Source organism: Halteromyces radiatus (genome assembly GCF_025201355.1).
Source record: "Halteromyces radiatus strain CBS 162.75 chromosome Unknown BX664scaffold_4, whole genome shotgun sequence".
Lineage (NCBI taxonomy): Eukaryota > Fungi > Mucoromycota > Mucoromycetes > Mucorales > Cunninghamellaceae > Halteromyces > Halteromyces radiatus.
The window spans coordinates 2,005,359-2,021,948 of NW_026251690.1; the positions used below are offsets into that span (position 1 = coordinate 2,005,359).

The following is a 16,590-nucleotide window of genomic DNA, read 5'->3' on the forward strand; positions in this document are numbered from 1 at the left end:
GGAAAGAATTAATATAATAAGACGAAACTAGCAGTAATAACAAAAAGATCCAGATGGGAGGGAGACACAAAGCAGAGGAATATCACCCATTTGCACACAAATTCACTATCGTTTTCAGTAGATTCCTGTAATAGATCCTTCCAGCCATTGTCTATATAATTTTTTGCTATTGGCTGTTCATCCCTTTTTTGTTCTATCCATTTTCGTTTGATGTTGTGATCTATATATGTCCAGGATGATAATGCTATTGTTTGACAATGATAGTGATCGATACAACCCAAAATAATAAGAAAAAGATAATGAGAATCATATTGTAAAATATTCTTTTTCATTTTTTTTTTATATCTTACTTTGAATAATTAATCATACTTGAAAATAGCCCAGGAGTCGCTTAGATGTGATAGTAATCTTTTCCATTGGATGGAGTGGAGGAAAACGATTCTCTGTTATCTCACTGTTACTCTTGCTCAAAAAAAAAAAAAAAAAAAAAAAAAAAAAAAAAAACGGAAGCTATGTATCATAAAAAGCGATATAATTTTTATTTCAAACAAAAAGAGGTAATCCATACACTAACTAGTAAAACTACCACTACTATCCACTCTACTGTATCTATTATACCAGAAGCGTTCGTCCACCGCCAAGAGATCCTAACCAAACGAAGTTTCCTATCCAGTCAGTTCACATCACCAATGAAATAAATCTAGGTCAAACAATTCATATAAAAAAAGGTATAAAATATTTTTGTCATTTACCTATACTAAATCCTACATCCAAAATGAAAGGGTTTCCCCATGTATTTTGTAAATCCCTTTTTCAAAACGCTCCAAATCCAATAAAATCTACCTTGACAAGATCGCACAGACAAAGAGGACACCCAATGTGGAAAAAAAAAGTGGATGGAGAAAAGAAAAAGAAAGAAAAAAATTAATATTTTTGAAGCCCGTCCACTGATAACGATTTGACATGATTTTTTTTTGTTTTTTGTTTTTAATTTTTTATTCCCAAATAGGACTATAAAGGAATCTCACTCTCTATTTTATTTTAAATATCTATCATAGTAGGATACAAAATGCTTATAAGTCTCAATCCGATCTTTTTTTTTTCAATAAAAAGAAATCTCACAGGCTTGCTCTCATCTTCATTATTTTTTATTTTTTATATCACTATCTACATCAATACCATCACGTATCATCCATCACTTGTCATCCATCACATATTATCCATCAATTATCATCCATCAATTATCATCCAATTCATGACCCAAAAAAAAAAAAAAAAGAAATGAGAGGATGAGTAGGTTATTCACAATATATAATATGATATAATAGATAGAGTACCTACATAGTTCTCGTCTTTCTTTAGGATCCACCATCACCATCATCATCCTTATATACAGAGTTTCTTGTTTTCGCCAGTAAAAGAAGAAATCTTCTATCATATCACCATTTTTTGAAAACTTCCCTTAACCCGGTATTCTAATAAAAAAAACAATAACAATGATTTCAGTAACTATCCATTCTTGTTATCATAGTATATTATTTATGCGATATAAACTTACGGTGATAGATATAATTGGGAGCCATACAGAATTTTCTTTTAAAATTTATATAATATAAGCAGAATTAGATTAGTTTGGTAAAGAAGATATTTTTTTATTACTCACCCATTCGAAGATGTAAATAAATGAAGATAAAAAAAAAGATGTGACTATATAACAACTTTTATATTCATTGAAGTACTTACACAAAACTTTCCAGCAAGAGATGATTGTTGAACGAGGTGGTCACCAAAGGAAAAGAAAAATACAGGAAAGATCTAAATAATTGGAAGAGTAATATGTGTTTAGTAAACTTAGTTTAAAAGTTGGAAAAAATAGAAAGAAAAAGAAAAAGTAAAAATTCTTTTCTCTTAATACCGTGATTTTTATGCGTTTCAAACTCCACGTATCATTCTCTATCCTTTTTTTTTATAATAATAACAGTAATAGTGATATACATATATCGTATCATTAAAAGAGAAAAAAAAAAATACAGATACTTAATGTCATGCTGAGAAAAGAACATCGATACTTTTTTATGCAGTTAGGACATGTACTACACTAAATCGATCTACACATTCTAATATGTCAGGTTTGACTGATTTAGAAATCCAAGCAAGCTCTACAAGGGACATTTTAAAATAATTCAGAGACAATAAAAAAGTAAATGGATGACGATGATGATGATTGTATTCTTATAATCATGATAACTCTATATGATGAATCATGAATCCTAAGCTCTTTTTCATCGAAGTACATATTTATAATACTATAGTTAATATTCATCTTATTACTATAGCTATATTAGAAAATCGTCATTTCTTTACATTCATATTATCATTATCATTATTATTATTATTATCATTTAATAATAATTTAATCCATATCATCATCAACTTATTATTATTATTTATTATTTTATTCTACTTTCAATGCAAATCATAAGTGTTTCCATAAATGGTATATATTCAAAGTCCGGTCTCAATGTGGGGGTGTGCTGGATCAAAGAAAAAAAAAAGTCGACCAACTTTTTTTTTGAGATTGGAACCTCCAGAGATCAAAAAAAAAAAAAAAAAAATCTGGGAGATTAAAAAAAAAAATTGTTGGAGAAAATGGAAAAAAAGTTGGACCAAAGCTCTGACAAATGAAAAAATTTGGCGCACTTCACTTTTTTTTTTTCCTTTTGCATTTTTTTACTTTTTTTTTTTAACCACTGGCACTTTGAACATTGTAAGTTACCATTATATACGTTACTTTATTAATCTATATTATATATTTAAAAGTCACTCTTTATAAATTATACTTACTCTATACTTTACTATATACTTTACTATTTCACTTACTCTATACTTATTCTTTCCTTTTTTTTTCTTCTTCTTCCTCTTACTCCATCATACTATGAACTAATCTATTTTTCTTTTTTTTTTTTTACTCTTTTTATGAACATACAGTAGATAGGATATATGAAGGAATATACAATAGGATTAAATGGATATTGGATAAAAGAATAAGCAAGTTAGGGAAAAGTATCCAACTCTTTATCATTGGTTTATTTAATAGTTTAGTCTTTTAGTTATAGTGCTTTACTTTATATTATCTTTTAAATAAAATCATATTTTTATTATTGTTTGTTTATTATATTGTCATTTCACATATTATTTATCTATTTGTTCTCGATCATCATCATTATCAAAAGGAGTAATAAGAAAGAATAGTATGATTATCATTTTATTTTCACTAAAAAAAAAAAAAATTGTTGTAAAAATAAAATCCATATACACATCAGTATCTGCTATTTCATTTCATACATTACGTTCATCATTTTAAGTATATATATTCTTTTATTATCCATCATCATCATGACAATAGCAACTTGTACTTGTATACTGTTGATTGTTCGTCTTCTTTCTTACGAAAATAACGATGTCATTGATCAATTGCTTGGATTCAGCTGTCATTTAATTTATTCAAGGAACCAGGTACAGAAATGCATTGATGACTGTTCTAGAAAAATAATAATTATGATTTTATTAAAGAAAAAGAATGTAAATATATATAATTGATATACTAAGTACCATTCTAAACTACAAGTAAAAAGAATCACTAACGATTCATAGACCAGAATAAATAAAAAAAAAAAGATAAATAAGATACTTCCAATCGATTGTATAATCCAATCCAGTTGGATCCTATAATATATCCTGTTCATCCATGTTGTCCACACCTTATGACAATAGCATGTATTCATTTCGTTTCATTCTGTGATCCTATTGTATATCTATCCATTCCGCTGATTCAGATGTATAGCCACTTTGCGTAATTATCCTATTGATCCTATATTTAAATGATCAAGTCTTCGTGTATCTAGATTTCTTTCTTTCTTTCAGACATACATTCAGTGATGATGTTTGTCAAGAATACCAATTATGAAGTATGAGAAGAAGAAAGAACGGTAATTCTAGATGGATGGATGTTATAGTAAAAAGATCAAGGCCAGAAGAACGTATACAATAAAAAAAAGGGAAGGAGGTTAGAAAGAAAAAAGAAGAAAAGCATTTGTTTTTGAAGCTTATCTTTAATAAGAGTAAATATTTGTAAAAACCACATAGATAAAATGAGTAGGATATAGTAACGAAGTTGGAATGTATAAAAGAAAGAAAGAAAGAGAGCAAGAAAGAAAGAAAGAAAGAAAGAAAGAAAAAGATTTATTTTATATGTCTACCTGATCGGAGCCAGTTTAAAAAAATCATGCAAATCAAATCTACGAATCATAAGGAATCACATAGGTTTAAGTTTCTTCTTTTGAATTGATTTTTTTTTTATTATTGATTACAGTAACATCATAATGATGATGATGATGATGATGATGATGATGATGATGATATTAGAATAAATACTTTCAAGTGAATGTCTTGATCACTTATTTCATATTCCTTGTATTGATTGAACTTTAAATAACTATGATAGTAAAGAAAGATTACAAAAGAAAAAGGAATATCAAGCATATAGATTATATAATCAATTTGAACAACTTTGTATTAATCTGTTGGAACATCAATCACATTCATATAGAATAATAAATCAGTTTAAATATCATAAATCGATTATCCTGATAATATAAGATAATAAAGTAATGAATATAAATTATGAAAAGCGATAGTTGAACATCCAAAAAAGGAAAAGCCCATTTCATGAGGTTATATAAAATAGACCTCACATTTTTTTATTTTCTCACACTTTCTTCTTCTTCTTCTTGTTCTTCTTCTTCTTCTTCTTTATCGCTATGTTATAAACTTCTTCTTTTTTTTTATTTTGTATAAAAAGTAAGTAAAGATATAATAAAAGGAACTTTATATACTTGTTAACTAAACTCTCTCTCTCTCTCTCTCTTTTTATCTTGTTATAGAAATACCATATCTAGACTCTTCTTTACAAACTGAATCCTCAATATATATTCAACAGACCATGAAACTATAACAATGGGACTATAACTATCAAAGGTACTACTATAATTCCAAAAGAAAAAAAAGCAATAGTAAAATAGTAAGTGATTTAGGTATGGCTGCGATTCTCATTCTTTCCGTTTTTTTTTTTTTTCTAAGTAGTGTTCCAGTATCATGCCAATGGAAAGGCCATTGAACATATCTATCAATTATGGTTATCAAGCACAAACAAAAAAAAATCAAGGGTATTATATTTGAAGGTAAGACGTAAAATACGATAATGAAGGATTTGTCAATCATTAATATCATCTTTTCTTTTCCTTTTGTTGATGGGTAGTGTCACAAATACAAGTTTAGCTGTTTATATGTTACTCTATTCTCTATAAAGTCATCCTTCTTATCAAGATGGTTTGAATTCTCATCAGTTAGTTATCCTCGTGGAAATTGATATCGGCATCATTACTATCGTTGTCATCCTTCAAATATTATTGGTATAAGTTCCAACTACAGTGGAATATATATATTATACACATCAACCATTAAACATTTATTTATTAAATAGATAGGTTGTCATGATACATCGTCCATCAGTCTTATTATGTTACTATCATTCAATTGTTATGATCCGTTTCAAGTATGGTCAATTACTGTATTCAAAGTAAGATATAAAAAAAAATGAAAAAGAATATTTAAAATATGATTCTCATTCTCTTTTTCTTTTTCTTCTTTCTTTTTTTATTGATTTCATGCATCATTATCCTATATATACCGATCACAGAACCAAATGAAAATTGGATACATAAAAAGGATGAATAACTAATGTAACTATATTATTAACAACAACTGGAAAGGGAAATCAATTTGTGTGTACTGTAAATAGATGACATTTTTTCTATAGTTTCTTTTATTGATAGTTATAGTCTTATTATATTCTTTTTATATTCTTCTTCTTCTTCTTTAATAAAGTTTATCTTTATATCATCATCATATTATTATTATTATTATTATTTATTATTCATCTATTCAACTTTATTAAAATCAAAAGTGTTTTCCATAAATGGTACACATTGAAAGTCCGGTCTCAATTGTGGGGTGTGTTGGATCCAGAGAAAAAAAAAAAGGTCTGGAGGTTCCTCAAAAAAAAAAGTGGGAGGTCGAGATCAAAAAAAATCTGGAGATTGAAAAAAAAGATTGTTGGAGACAATGGAAAAATTGGACCAAGCTCTGGCGCGCTCTTCACTTTTTTTTTTTTTTTTTTTTTTTTTTTTTTACTTTTGCATTTTTTTTTAACCACTGGCACTTTGAACATTGTAAGTTACCATTATACATTACTTTACTAATCTATATTATATATTTAAAAGTCACTCTTTATATATATATTATACTTACTTTATACTTACTCTTTCTTTTAGTCTCTCCTATTATGAACTAATCTATTTTTGGTTTTTTTTTTCTTACTCTTTTTATGAACATATAGTAGATAGGATATATGAAGAAATATACAATAGGATTAAATGAATATTGTATAAAAGAATAAGCAAACCAGGGAAAAGTATCCAACTCTTTATCATTGGTTTATTTAATAGTTTAGTCTTTTAGTTATAGTGTTTTATATTCTCATTTAAATAAAATCATATCTTTATTATTGTCATTTCATTATTATTTATCTATTTGTCCTCTATCATTATCATTATCAAGAGGAGTAATAAGAAAGAATAGTATGATTAGCATTTTAGTTTCACTAAAAAAAAAAAAAAAAAAAAAAAAAAAAAAAAAAAAAAAAACTAAAAATAAAATCCATATACACATCAGTATCTGCTATTTCTCTTCATACATTACATCCATCATTTTTAAGAATAGATATTATCTTATTATCAGTCATCATCACCACCCATGATAATAGCAAGTTGTACCTGTATACTGTTGACTGTTCGTCTTCTGTCTTAACGAAAATAACGATGTCTTTAACGATACAGTAGAGTATATCATGCACTTTATTACATAATACACTCAAGGAAACATCTTTATCAAATCATCACAACAATAGATAGTGGCAATAAGTACATAAAGAAAACATCATAGCAGGATAATTTAAATAATCAAATATTTTATCTAAATAAAACGGTATCTTTACAAAAGAAAAGAAAGGGAATAAAGAAAAAAAGTAACTAAATACCAACAATATAAAGAATATATACAATACTAGTGATAATAATGACAATGATAATAATAATAATAATAATACTAATGGAGACAGAGATGCCAATCAAGTAGAAAAATAGAATGAGACCATCAAAAATGGGAGAGACCAATCAAATAAGAAGAACCAAAAAAAAAAAAAGATAAGGACTAACCACGTAGTAAAGGGTTCTGGAAGAAAATACCATGACAACGAGAGACAGATGAAGGAAACGGAAAGAGAGAGAGACCAACCAGATAGAAAAAGACGAAGAGACCACGCAAACACGAGAGAGAACAACAAGAGAGTAAGAGAGACACCATACCACTAGAGAAAATAACCAACCAAGTAGGAAGAAAAAAAAAAGACCTTCAAAAGTACCTACCTGTACATACAAGTTGACTTGCATTTGCTGTTCAATCCAGAGTCCAACAGTAAAAAAGATAAAAAAAAATAAACGATTAGTTTTTTAATCTATGTCTTACCATCATAATTGTCATTCCATCCACTTCCAAACCATTAGAAGAGCCATAACCAGCTAAAGCTATAGAGAAAAAAAAAAAAAAAGGAAAGAAAGATGAGAGAAGAAAGGAAAATAAATGAAAACTCAGTTAGATAGGAAAAATAAGAAATGAATTTATGAGTTGGCTGAATTAAAGTATCTCTCAAAGCAATCACGTATCTTTTCTTTTCTTTTCTTTTCAATAAAGAAGATTTAGACTATATAGACAATAATATCTAAAAGATCAATAAAATAAAAGAAGAAATATATTAGTATCATTTCCTTTTTTTATCTATTATTTTTTTTAGACTTATCATTTTGCACCATTGATCGTTTTATATCACCGTTTTGTTTGACTAAAGGTTAATATAAAGTAATGATGATCATTCGAGATTTGATTGCATAAACAACAATCATTGTATCTACAGATAAAATCAACCAAAAAACAGTACTCCATCACTGTTATTCTTATATATATCAATGTTACCTTGTGTATATCATCTGACAGCGATACCGTATCAATCCCCATACAATAAAAGGAAGGATCTAAAAAAAAAAAAGAGAGAAAGAAGCAAGTGATTGTATGTAATATTGATTGATCATCTTTTTCTTTCCTGACAACTTACTAATTTGATTGTATAGGCGACAATCATAGTATCTACGAATAAAAATAAACCAAATGAATAGCAATCCGTTACTTTTTTTTTTAATACATGTTACCTTGTCAACACCAGTGGATGTTTTATATCATATTGCAATTGAATGTCATCATCATCATGAGTTCGAAGAGAAAGAAGGGTTGCCACTAGCAGTACATCTGACATTTTAAGACCATCAAAGTAGGTAGCTTGTTCCGGTTTTAATAGATACGCTCCACTGACCAGTTATGATATTATCCCCTAATTCTTTCCAAACCATACCGCAAATGGCAGGACTTCCAAGGACTCCAGCATGAAACAACACGGCCTACAGGCGATATACTGTATTCCCTGCATGTTGCCTTCTAGTCTCCACCTACTTGAGCACTAGATCCAGCCTCTAGATTCATAAATGATCCTAGACACCAGTCATCCTCGACCAAGTCCAATGCCTGTTAGATAAACAAAGATCATCCCGCCATGATCTTTGAGTATCACCAAAAGCTAAGTATAAACCGATGATGACCATTCGACATTTGATTGTATAGACGACAATCATGGCACCTACAAATTAAAAAAAAAAAAAAACCAAATGAGTAGCAATCTGATACTCTTTTTTTATATATATATATATATATATATATACATGTTACCTTGTCAACAACAATGGATGTTTTGTATCGTATTGCAATTGAATGTCATCATCATCATGGGTTCGGAGAGAAGGAAGGGTTGCCACTAGCAGTATATCTGACATTTTAAGACCATCAAGGTAGGTAGCTTGTTCCGGTTTTAATAGATACGCTCCACTGACCAATTATGATATTATCCCCTAATTCTTTCCAAACCATACCGCAATTGGCAGGACTTCCAAGGACTCCAGCATGAAACAACACGGCCTACAGGCGATATACTGTATTCCCTGCATGTTGCCTTCTAGTCTCCATCTACTTGAGCACTAGATCCAGCCTCTAGATTCATAAATGATCCTAGACACCAGTCATCCTCGACCAAGTCCAATGCCTGTTAGATAAACAAAGGTCATCACGCCATGATCTTTGAGTATCACCAAAAGCTAAGTATAAACCGATGATGACCATTCGACATTTGATTGTATAGGCGACAATCATGATACCTACAAATTAAAAAAAAAAGTCAAATGAGTAGTAATCTATCACTGCTTTATTCTTTTTTTTTTATTTTATACATGTTACCTTGTCAACACCAGTGGATGTCTTGTATCATATTGCAATTGAATGTCATCAGCATCATGGGTTCGGAGAGAAGGAAGGGTTGCCACTAGCAGTATATCTGACATTTTAAGACCATCAAGGTAGGTAGCTTGTTCCGGTTTTAATAGATACGCTCCACTGACCAATTATGATATTATCCCCTAATTCTTTCCAAACCATACCGCAAATGGCAGGACTTCCAAGGACTCCAGCATGAAACAACACGGCCTATAGGCGATATACTGTATTCCCTGCATGTTGCCTTCTAGTCTCCACCTACTTGAGCACTAGATCCAGCCTCTAGATTCATAAATGATCCTAGACACCAGTCATCCTCGACCAAGTCCAATGCCTGTTAGATAAACAAAGGTCATCACGCCATGATCTTTGAGTATCACCAAAAGCTAAGTATAAAGTGATGATGACCATTCGACATTTGATTGTATAGGCGACAATCATGATACCTACAAATTAAAAAAAAAAAAAAAACCAAATGAGTAGCAATCTGGTACTCTTTTTTTTTTTTTATTTTATACATGTTACCTTGTCAACAACAATGGATGTTTTGTATCATATTACAGTTGAATGTCATCATCATCATGGGTTCGAAGAGAAAGAAGGGTTGCCACTAGCAGTATATCTGACATTTTAAGACCATCAAGGAAGGTAGCTTGTTCCGGTTTTAATAGATACGCTCCACTGACCAATTATGATATTATCCCCTAATTCTTTCCAAACCATACCGCAATTGGCAGGACTTCCAAGGACTCCAGCATGAAACAACACGGCCTACAGGCGATATACTGTATTCCCTGCATGTTGCCTTCTAGTCTCCTCCTACTTGAGCACTAGATCCAGCCCCTAGATTCATAAATGATCCTAGACACCAGTCATCCTCGACCAAGTCCAATGCCTGTTAGATAAACAAAGTTCATCACGCCATGACCTTTGAATATCACCAAAAGCTAAGTATAAAATGATGATGACCATTCGACAGTGGATTGTATAGGCGACAATCATGACACCTACAAATTAAAAAAAAAAAATGAGTAGCAATCTGGTACTCTTTTTTTTTTATACGTACTACCTTGTCAATAACCAGTGGATATTTTGCATCATCTTGATTGTATAGACGACAATTGTGATATCTACAAATAGAATCAGTAAAACGAGGACCAGTTCATCACCGTGATTCTCTCTTTTTTCTTTAATGTATGGATTACCTTAATTACAGGATTCACCAGTGTTGATGTATCAATCATAAAAGTCAAACTAAAGGAAGAACCAAGGACACTTTATAAGTAGTATAGGTGAAACCGAAGCTATTGAGTTTTGTTGAAAGGAATGGAGAGTACCACAAGACGAAGGGATAATAGTCCAAGGCCATGGGAGAAAACAATAAGTGGAAGACATCATACCAAGTGGGAGGGACAAAAAAAAAAAAAGACAAGAACCAACCATGCAAGAAAGAGATTTCGAAGGAAACACCATGACAATGAGAGACAGACGAGAGAAAGGGAAAAAGAGAGAGAGTGACCAACCAAGTAAAAAAGAGAAGAAAAGACCACACAAACTCGAGAGATAACAACAAGAGAGTGAGAGACACACCATACCAGTAGAGAAATGATCTTGAAGACACCAACATCATAGAAGAGAATAACCAACCAGGTAGGAAGAAAAAAAAAAAAGATCTTCAAAAGTACTTGTAACACAGGTTGACTTGCATTTGGTGCTCCGTCCAGAGTCTAATGGTAAAAAAGATAAAAAAAAAAAAAAAAAAGAAAAGTAAAACAATTAGTTCCTTAATCTATGTCTTACCATCATAATTGTCATTCCAACCAGCTCCAAACCAATAGAAGAGCCATAACCAGGTAAAGCTAGAGAAAAAAAAAAAAAAAAAAAAAAAAAAGGAAGGAAAGAAAGACGAGAGAAGAAAGGAAAAAGAAAAGAAAAGATACGTGATTGCTTTGAAAGATACCTCAATTCAGCCAACTCATAAACTCATTTCAATAAAGAAGATTTGACATTTATTATTTTTTTAGACTTATCTTTTTACACCATTGTCTTGTTTTGTATCATCGTTTCGTTTGATCAAAACCGAGAAGAAAAGAGATCTTGACAATTGGAAAAACCAGAAGAGTCATGAATTAATTATAAAACAAGTAAGTAAGTAATTATATTTTATACTGGTTATTTTATTTTATTATTATTATTTTATTTATTTTTTAAATTGACAATAATAAAATAAGAATCCATTACTGCCATTGTATTTTATATGTTACCTGTCATTATTCCAACATGGAGACGCGAACAGAGTGCGGAGAATGAATGAAAAAAGTGTGGAGAAATGGAAAGAGAAAGAAAGAAAAGAAAAATGTGGGGAAACGAAATAAATAATAAAAAAAAGAAAGCAAAAGTCCGAATAGATAAAGTGACGTATCGAAAGTAGCAAAATAAAGAGAAAGAATATATTGTAATGTGATAATGAATGTACAATTAAAAAAAGTAGATTAGTTTTTTGACATTGAAAGGAAAATGTCAAAAACTAATCTACTTTTTCGTTCACTGTTGATAATACATTTAGATCGAGTTGCAAATACAAATATATGGCAAAAAAGAAAAAAAAAAAAAGACAAAATATATGAAAAAGAGAATTAATATGATTCCATGTTGTTTCTTGTTTTTCATATTATTGTTAGAAAGTCTTTAAGCTCTGATTCTCTTTGCTTGGATTCAGCTGTCATTTAATTTATTTAAGGAACCAGGTACAGAAATGCATTGATGACTGTTCGAGAGCTAATACTTAATAATATTAGATAAAATAATAATAATTATGATTTTATTAAAAAAAAAAGAATGGAAATATATATAATTGATATACTAAATACCATTTTAAACTACAAGTAAAAAGAATCACTAACGATTCATAAGCCAGAATAAAAGAAAAAGATACTTCTAATTGATTGTATAAGCCAATCCAGTTGAATTCTGTAATATATCCTGTTCATCCATGTTGTCCACACCTTATGACAATAGCACGTGTTCATTTCGTTTAATTCTGTAATCCTGTTGTATATATATCTATCTATTCCGCTGATGATGATGTATAGCCACTTCGCTTAATATCCTATTGATACTATATTTAAATGATAAAGTCTTCGTGCATCTAGATTCCTTTCTTTCTTTCAGACATATACTCAGTGATGATTGTCAAGGATACCAATTATGAAGTATGAGAAGAAGAAAGAACGGTAATTCTAGATGGATAGATGTTGTAGTAAAAAGATCAAGGTCAGAAGAACGTATATAATAAAAAAAAAAAAGGGAAGGAGGTTAGAAAGAAAAAGAAAAGCACTTGTTTTTGAAGCTTACCTTTAATAAGAGTAAATATTTGTAAAAACCACATAGATAAAATGAGTAGGATATAGTAACGAAGTTGGAATGTTTAAAAAAAAGGAAAGAAAGAAAGAAAGAAAGAAAGAAAGAAAGAAAGAAAGAAAGAAAGAAAATGATTTATTTTATATGTCTGTCTGATCGGAGCCAGTTTAAAAAAATCATGCAAATCAAATTAACCAATCATAAGGAATCACATAGGTTTAAGTTTCTTTTTTTTTTGAATTGATTTTTTTTATTATTGATTATAGTAACATCATAATGACGATGATGATGATATATTAGAATAAACACTTTCAAGTGAATGTCTTTATCACTTATTTCATATTCCTTGTATTCATTGAACTTTGAATAATCATGATAGTGAAGAAAGATTACAAAAGAAAAAGGAATATCAGACTATTGTAGATTAATCTAGGTTAAATCTATGGCAAGCGGGATTTCAACATCTAAAAAAAGGGAAGGCTCAATTCATGGCTCAGGGTTAAATAAAATATCAAGTAGAGTAGATTTCAATTTTTTAATTTCTTTTTTCTCGCTTTCTTCTTCTTCCTTATAGCTACTATTATAGATATGTTTATTTATTCTGTATAAAAAGTAACTGAAGATACAATAAAAGGAGCTTTATGTACTCATTGTGTGTTAACTAGATTGTCTTCCTTTAATGTTGCTATAGAAATACCATCACTATATATCTTTTTACAAACTCGATATTCAACATATATTCAAAGGACTACAAAACTATGGCAATAAGTCTATCACTATCAAATGCACTGCTAGCACGTTCCAAAACAGAAATAGTAAAATAGTAAGGGATTAAGATATTGTCATGATTCGGATTCTGATTCTTTTATTTTCTTTCCTACGACCAAAGCAATAGATGAAGTGGTAAAGAGCCATCAGTAATATGAAGAATGGAGTTCAAATGCGACACATATGAAGCAGCAATGAATCCTTTATCGGTAAAGCAATACATTACGGTCTGAATTCTGGCGTAAGAACTACAGCAAAACGGGTGAATCTAACTTCAAGTCAAGCAAGTACGATTTTATTACTCTCAAGCAAGTATGCGCCACTTCAGGATCTTACTGCGAGCAACGGAAATGCCACCGAATTGAAGAACTCTCTGAACATCAAAAGGTACGAATACCACTGCAGCATCTATCAATAATCAACCAAGATCATACTTTTACCAACCACAATTTTAGAGAAAAAAACATTCACAGCACTATTGAAAACAGAAAGGAATCTTGCTCAAGTTGGAATGAAGGTTATGGCGACTGATGATACCAAGAAAATCATGATGTAGGAACGAACATGTATACAACAAGAAAGCGTGTGATGTTCTAGTCAATTTCTACCACTATTCCCCATTCATCAAGAAACAAAAACGATACGGTGACAAGACATATGCATGGGCGGCAAAGAGATTTTTTTTGGCTCAGGTTCTGGTGAATATCACTCCTCAAGGATTTGCTGGTTCTTTTTTTTTTTTTTTTTTTTTGTGAAGTCTCATCCAGCATCCGCAAAAAAAGAAATGGCAAGGTCGATCTTGGTGTGGTTACATGTATCAATCCGGATTGCGTCTTAAGAAAAGTATGCTGTCTACCCTGTGGTAGAGACATTAATGTAATGATCAACATTTTGAAAATTGGACTATACAAGTACTGTAGATGACTGGCGCCGATTTTTCATATATTGTCAAGAACTAATTCAACTTCCTCTTCATCAACAATTATTGACAACTTGGGTTCTTTACATCTTGGAAAGATCGTCTGTATACTGCGTGATGGTGGATTCATTGTGCTTTATCGTAAGTAATACTAAAAGGAAAAAGATACCTTTGACAGATATTCAATCTTGATTTATTTTTTAATCTCCGGTAGTGAACCTCTATAAGATATCCGGTTTCCCCCCTTGTTAGGTATTTTGAAATATCATTGGTCAATTGACCTGGAATTTTTTTTTTCTTTTTTGTTTATTTTGAAACTTTTCTTTTCCTGCTTTTTTTTTTTTTTTTCTTTTTCCTTTCTCTAGACATCATGACAACAGTTTTACGACGGGTTATACAAAGTCCCTTTGGGTTATTCCATTCATCATCACATAGTTACCTAGTGAATGGCTATTTATCACGTACAACAACAACAACAGGGTGGCTGATACAAGGTCGTCGATATGGTCATGGTGGAGTGATAGATCCTCATCGACTCAAAGCAAGTAAAGGTGGACGACGGGTGGCTTCCAATAAACTGTTACAATCCATTCGAAAAGGCGATCAACAAGCAGTATGGACACAATACTTGGCACTTCACGATGGACAACAACTGAAACATTTATTACCAGAATATCATTCCATGTCACTACGGGCACTTGGATTACAACATGTAATTGCTTATGGACCGAAAGAAATTCAAGCTATTAAGGAACGACTTATGATGATCTGGGCCAATATGAAGCATTGTGGACATACACCTGATATCCGTGATTATAACCATATGCTTGGGTTTGCTGGTCGAGCAAGTGATTGGACTTTATGTGAACGTATATGGATAGAATTGATGGACAAATCGACAAATAAATCATCTTTATGGGGATTGAAACCAAACGTATATAGTTACAATGCTTATATGATGGCGGCTATTCAATGCAAACAATCTGAAAAAGTGGCTTCTATCTTCAACATGATGTATCAAAGCGGAATTCAACCAAACACTTTCTCTTATAATACTTTGATGGATGCGTATGGACATTTGGGTGATGTGGCAGAAGTGGATCGAATCTTTGATAGAATTTTTGTACGTCAACAACTACAACAACAACATAAGACTTTTTCTTCACTTCTTCATCCGAAAAGGGAACAATCTACAATTTTGGGACGACAAGTTGCTTCTTTGACACGCCATGCACCTATTAATAATAATAATAATAGAAAGAATTTGACACCTACAGTGGATACTTTTATGTCTTTGATTGATGCTCATGGACGACATGGTAACACGATGGGATTGGAAATGATTTACAACAAGATGATGCCCGAATTCAAGATTGAACCTACTCTTGCGATATACAACAGTTTGATTCGATGGTACTGCAATAAAAGCGATCTGGAAACTGCAAAACAATTGATGTTGGAAATGGAACAGCGTGGCATCCAACCCAATGTGGTCACCTTCAACTATATGTTCCGTCATGAGGCCTTGAAACGCAATCGCCCTGGTGTTGCCGAACGTTTATTGGATTTCATGCATCAAGTATATCAACTTCAACCTCTTCAATCCATGTACCGTCAGCTTATCCGTATTCACAACAGACACAACAGAGATCAAGAAGTCGAACGCCTGGTCCGTACTTATGAACAATCCATATCATCTACCAAATCAAAATAGAATTTTAGTTCAGTTGTTGTTTTATATATATTATTATTGTTATTATTATTATTATTTAGTTTATATCCTTGTGTTGTTTCCTTCATTGTGTATAGATACTTCCCTCCCTCTTCTTTTCTCTGTCATCCTTATCGTATTTCTTTTAATATTTTGAATAAAATATTAATTTTTTTTTATTATTATTATTATTTTACCATTGATGTGAATAGGCTATGTGATTATATGTCTGGGTATACGGCAAGATCAACTGAATATACATCATTATTAACTAACGATACAA

At 30.8% G+C, this 16,590-nt stretch overlaps 5 protein-coding genes across 5 annotated transcripts; 2 read left to right on the forward strand and 3 right to left on the reverse strand.

The window, feature by feature from the left end:
- The first annotated feature begins 4,833 nt into the window (after positions 1-4,833).
- Positions 4,834-5,968, forward strand: BX664DRAFT_385927 (uncharacterized protein). Its single transcript, XM_051549287.1, has 6 exons — positions 4,834-4,860; positions 4,944-5,037; positions 5,143-5,240; positions 5,386-5,471; positions 5,543-5,638; positions 5,752-5,968. The coding sequence occupies exons 3-6, from the start codon at positions 5,192-5,194 to the stop codon at positions 5,794-5,796; spliced, it is 276 nt and encodes a 91-aa protein (XP_051400283.1). The 5' UTR covers positions 4,834-4,860; positions 4,944-5,037; positions 5,143-5,191; the 3' UTR covers positions 5,797-5,968.
- Positions 5,969-7,000: 1,032 nt separating this feature from the next.
- On the reverse strand, positions 7,001-7,898 carry BX664DRAFT_333033 (uncharacterized protein). Its single transcript, XM_051545440.1, has 4 exons — positions 7,740-7,898; positions 7,645-7,659; positions 7,480-7,571; positions 7,001-7,148 (listed from the first exon to the last, which is right to left on the reverse strand). Exons 2-4 carry the CDS (start codon positions 7,657-7,659, stop codon positions 7,016-7,018), a joined length of 240 nt encoding a protein of 79 aa, XP_051400284.1. The 5' UTR covers positions 7,740-7,898; the 3' UTR covers positions 7,001-7,015.
- Positions 7,899-8,664: 766 nt separating this feature from the next.
- BX664DRAFT_314649 (uncharacterized protein) lies at positions 8,665-9,617 on the reverse strand (the record flags this gene model as incomplete). Its single annotated transcript, XM_051542667.1, has 5 exons — positions 8,665-8,751; position 8,911; positions 8,953-9,108; positions 9,369-9,434; positions 9,514-9,617. 5 exons carry the CDS (start codon positions 9,615-9,617, stop codon positions 8,665-8,667), a joined length of 414 nt encoding a protein of 137 aa, XP_051400285.1.
- Positions 9,618-10,589: 972 nt separating this feature from the next.
- BX664DRAFT_134299 (uncharacterized protein) lies at positions 10,590-11,354 on the reverse strand. Its single transcript, XM_051539821.1, has 2 exons — positions 10,755-11,354; positions 10,590-10,679 (listed from the first exon to the last, which is right to left on the reverse strand). The coding sequence occupies exon 1, from the start codon at positions 11,177-11,179 to the stop codon at positions 10,799-10,801; it is 381 nt and encodes a 126-aa protein (XP_051400286.1). The 5' UTR covers positions 11,180-11,354; the 3' UTR covers positions 10,590-10,679; positions 10,755-10,798.
- A 3,577-nt stretch (positions 11,355-14,931) lies between these two features.
- BX664DRAFT_333040 (uncharacterized protein) lies at positions 14,932-16,442 on the forward strand. The gene has a single exon (XM_051545441.1). The coding sequence runs from the start codon at positions 14,967-14,969 to the stop codon at positions 16,308-16,310; it is 1,344 nt and encodes a 447-aa protein (XP_051400287.1). The 5' UTR covers positions 14,932-14,966; the 3' UTR covers positions 16,311-16,442.
- Positions 16,443-16,590: the final 148 nt, after the last annotated feature.

Excerpts from the sequence above, each read along its gene's own strand:
- BX664DRAFT_385927 (XM_051549287.1), top strand. The coding sequence starts at position 5,192 with ATGGTTATCAAGCACAAACAAAAAAAAATCAAGGGTATTATATTTGAA. Across the intron at positions 5,241-5,385 it reads CAAGGGTATTATATTTGAAG|ATGGTTTGAATTCTCATCAG; the intron begins GTAAGACGTAAA and ends CTTCTTATCAAG. Across the intron at positions 5,472-5,542 it reads TCATCCTTCAAATATTATTG|ATAGGTTGTCATGATACATC; the intron begins GTATAAGTTCCA and ends TTTATTAAATAG.
- BX664DRAFT_134299 (XM_051539821.1), bottom strand. The coding sequence starts at position 11,179 with ATGATGTTGGTGTCTTCAAGATCATTTCTCTACTGGTATGGTGTGTCT.
- BX664DRAFT_333033 (XM_051545440.1), bottom strand. Across the intron at positions 7,149-7,479 it reads TTATTTTCTCTAGTGGTATG|TTACTTTTTTTCTTTATTCC; the intron begins GTGTCTCTCTTA and ends GTTGGTATTTAG.
- BX664DRAFT_333040 (XM_051545441.1), top strand. The coding sequence starts at position 14,967 with ATGACAACAGTTTTACGACGGGTTATACAAAGTCCCTTTGGGTTATTC.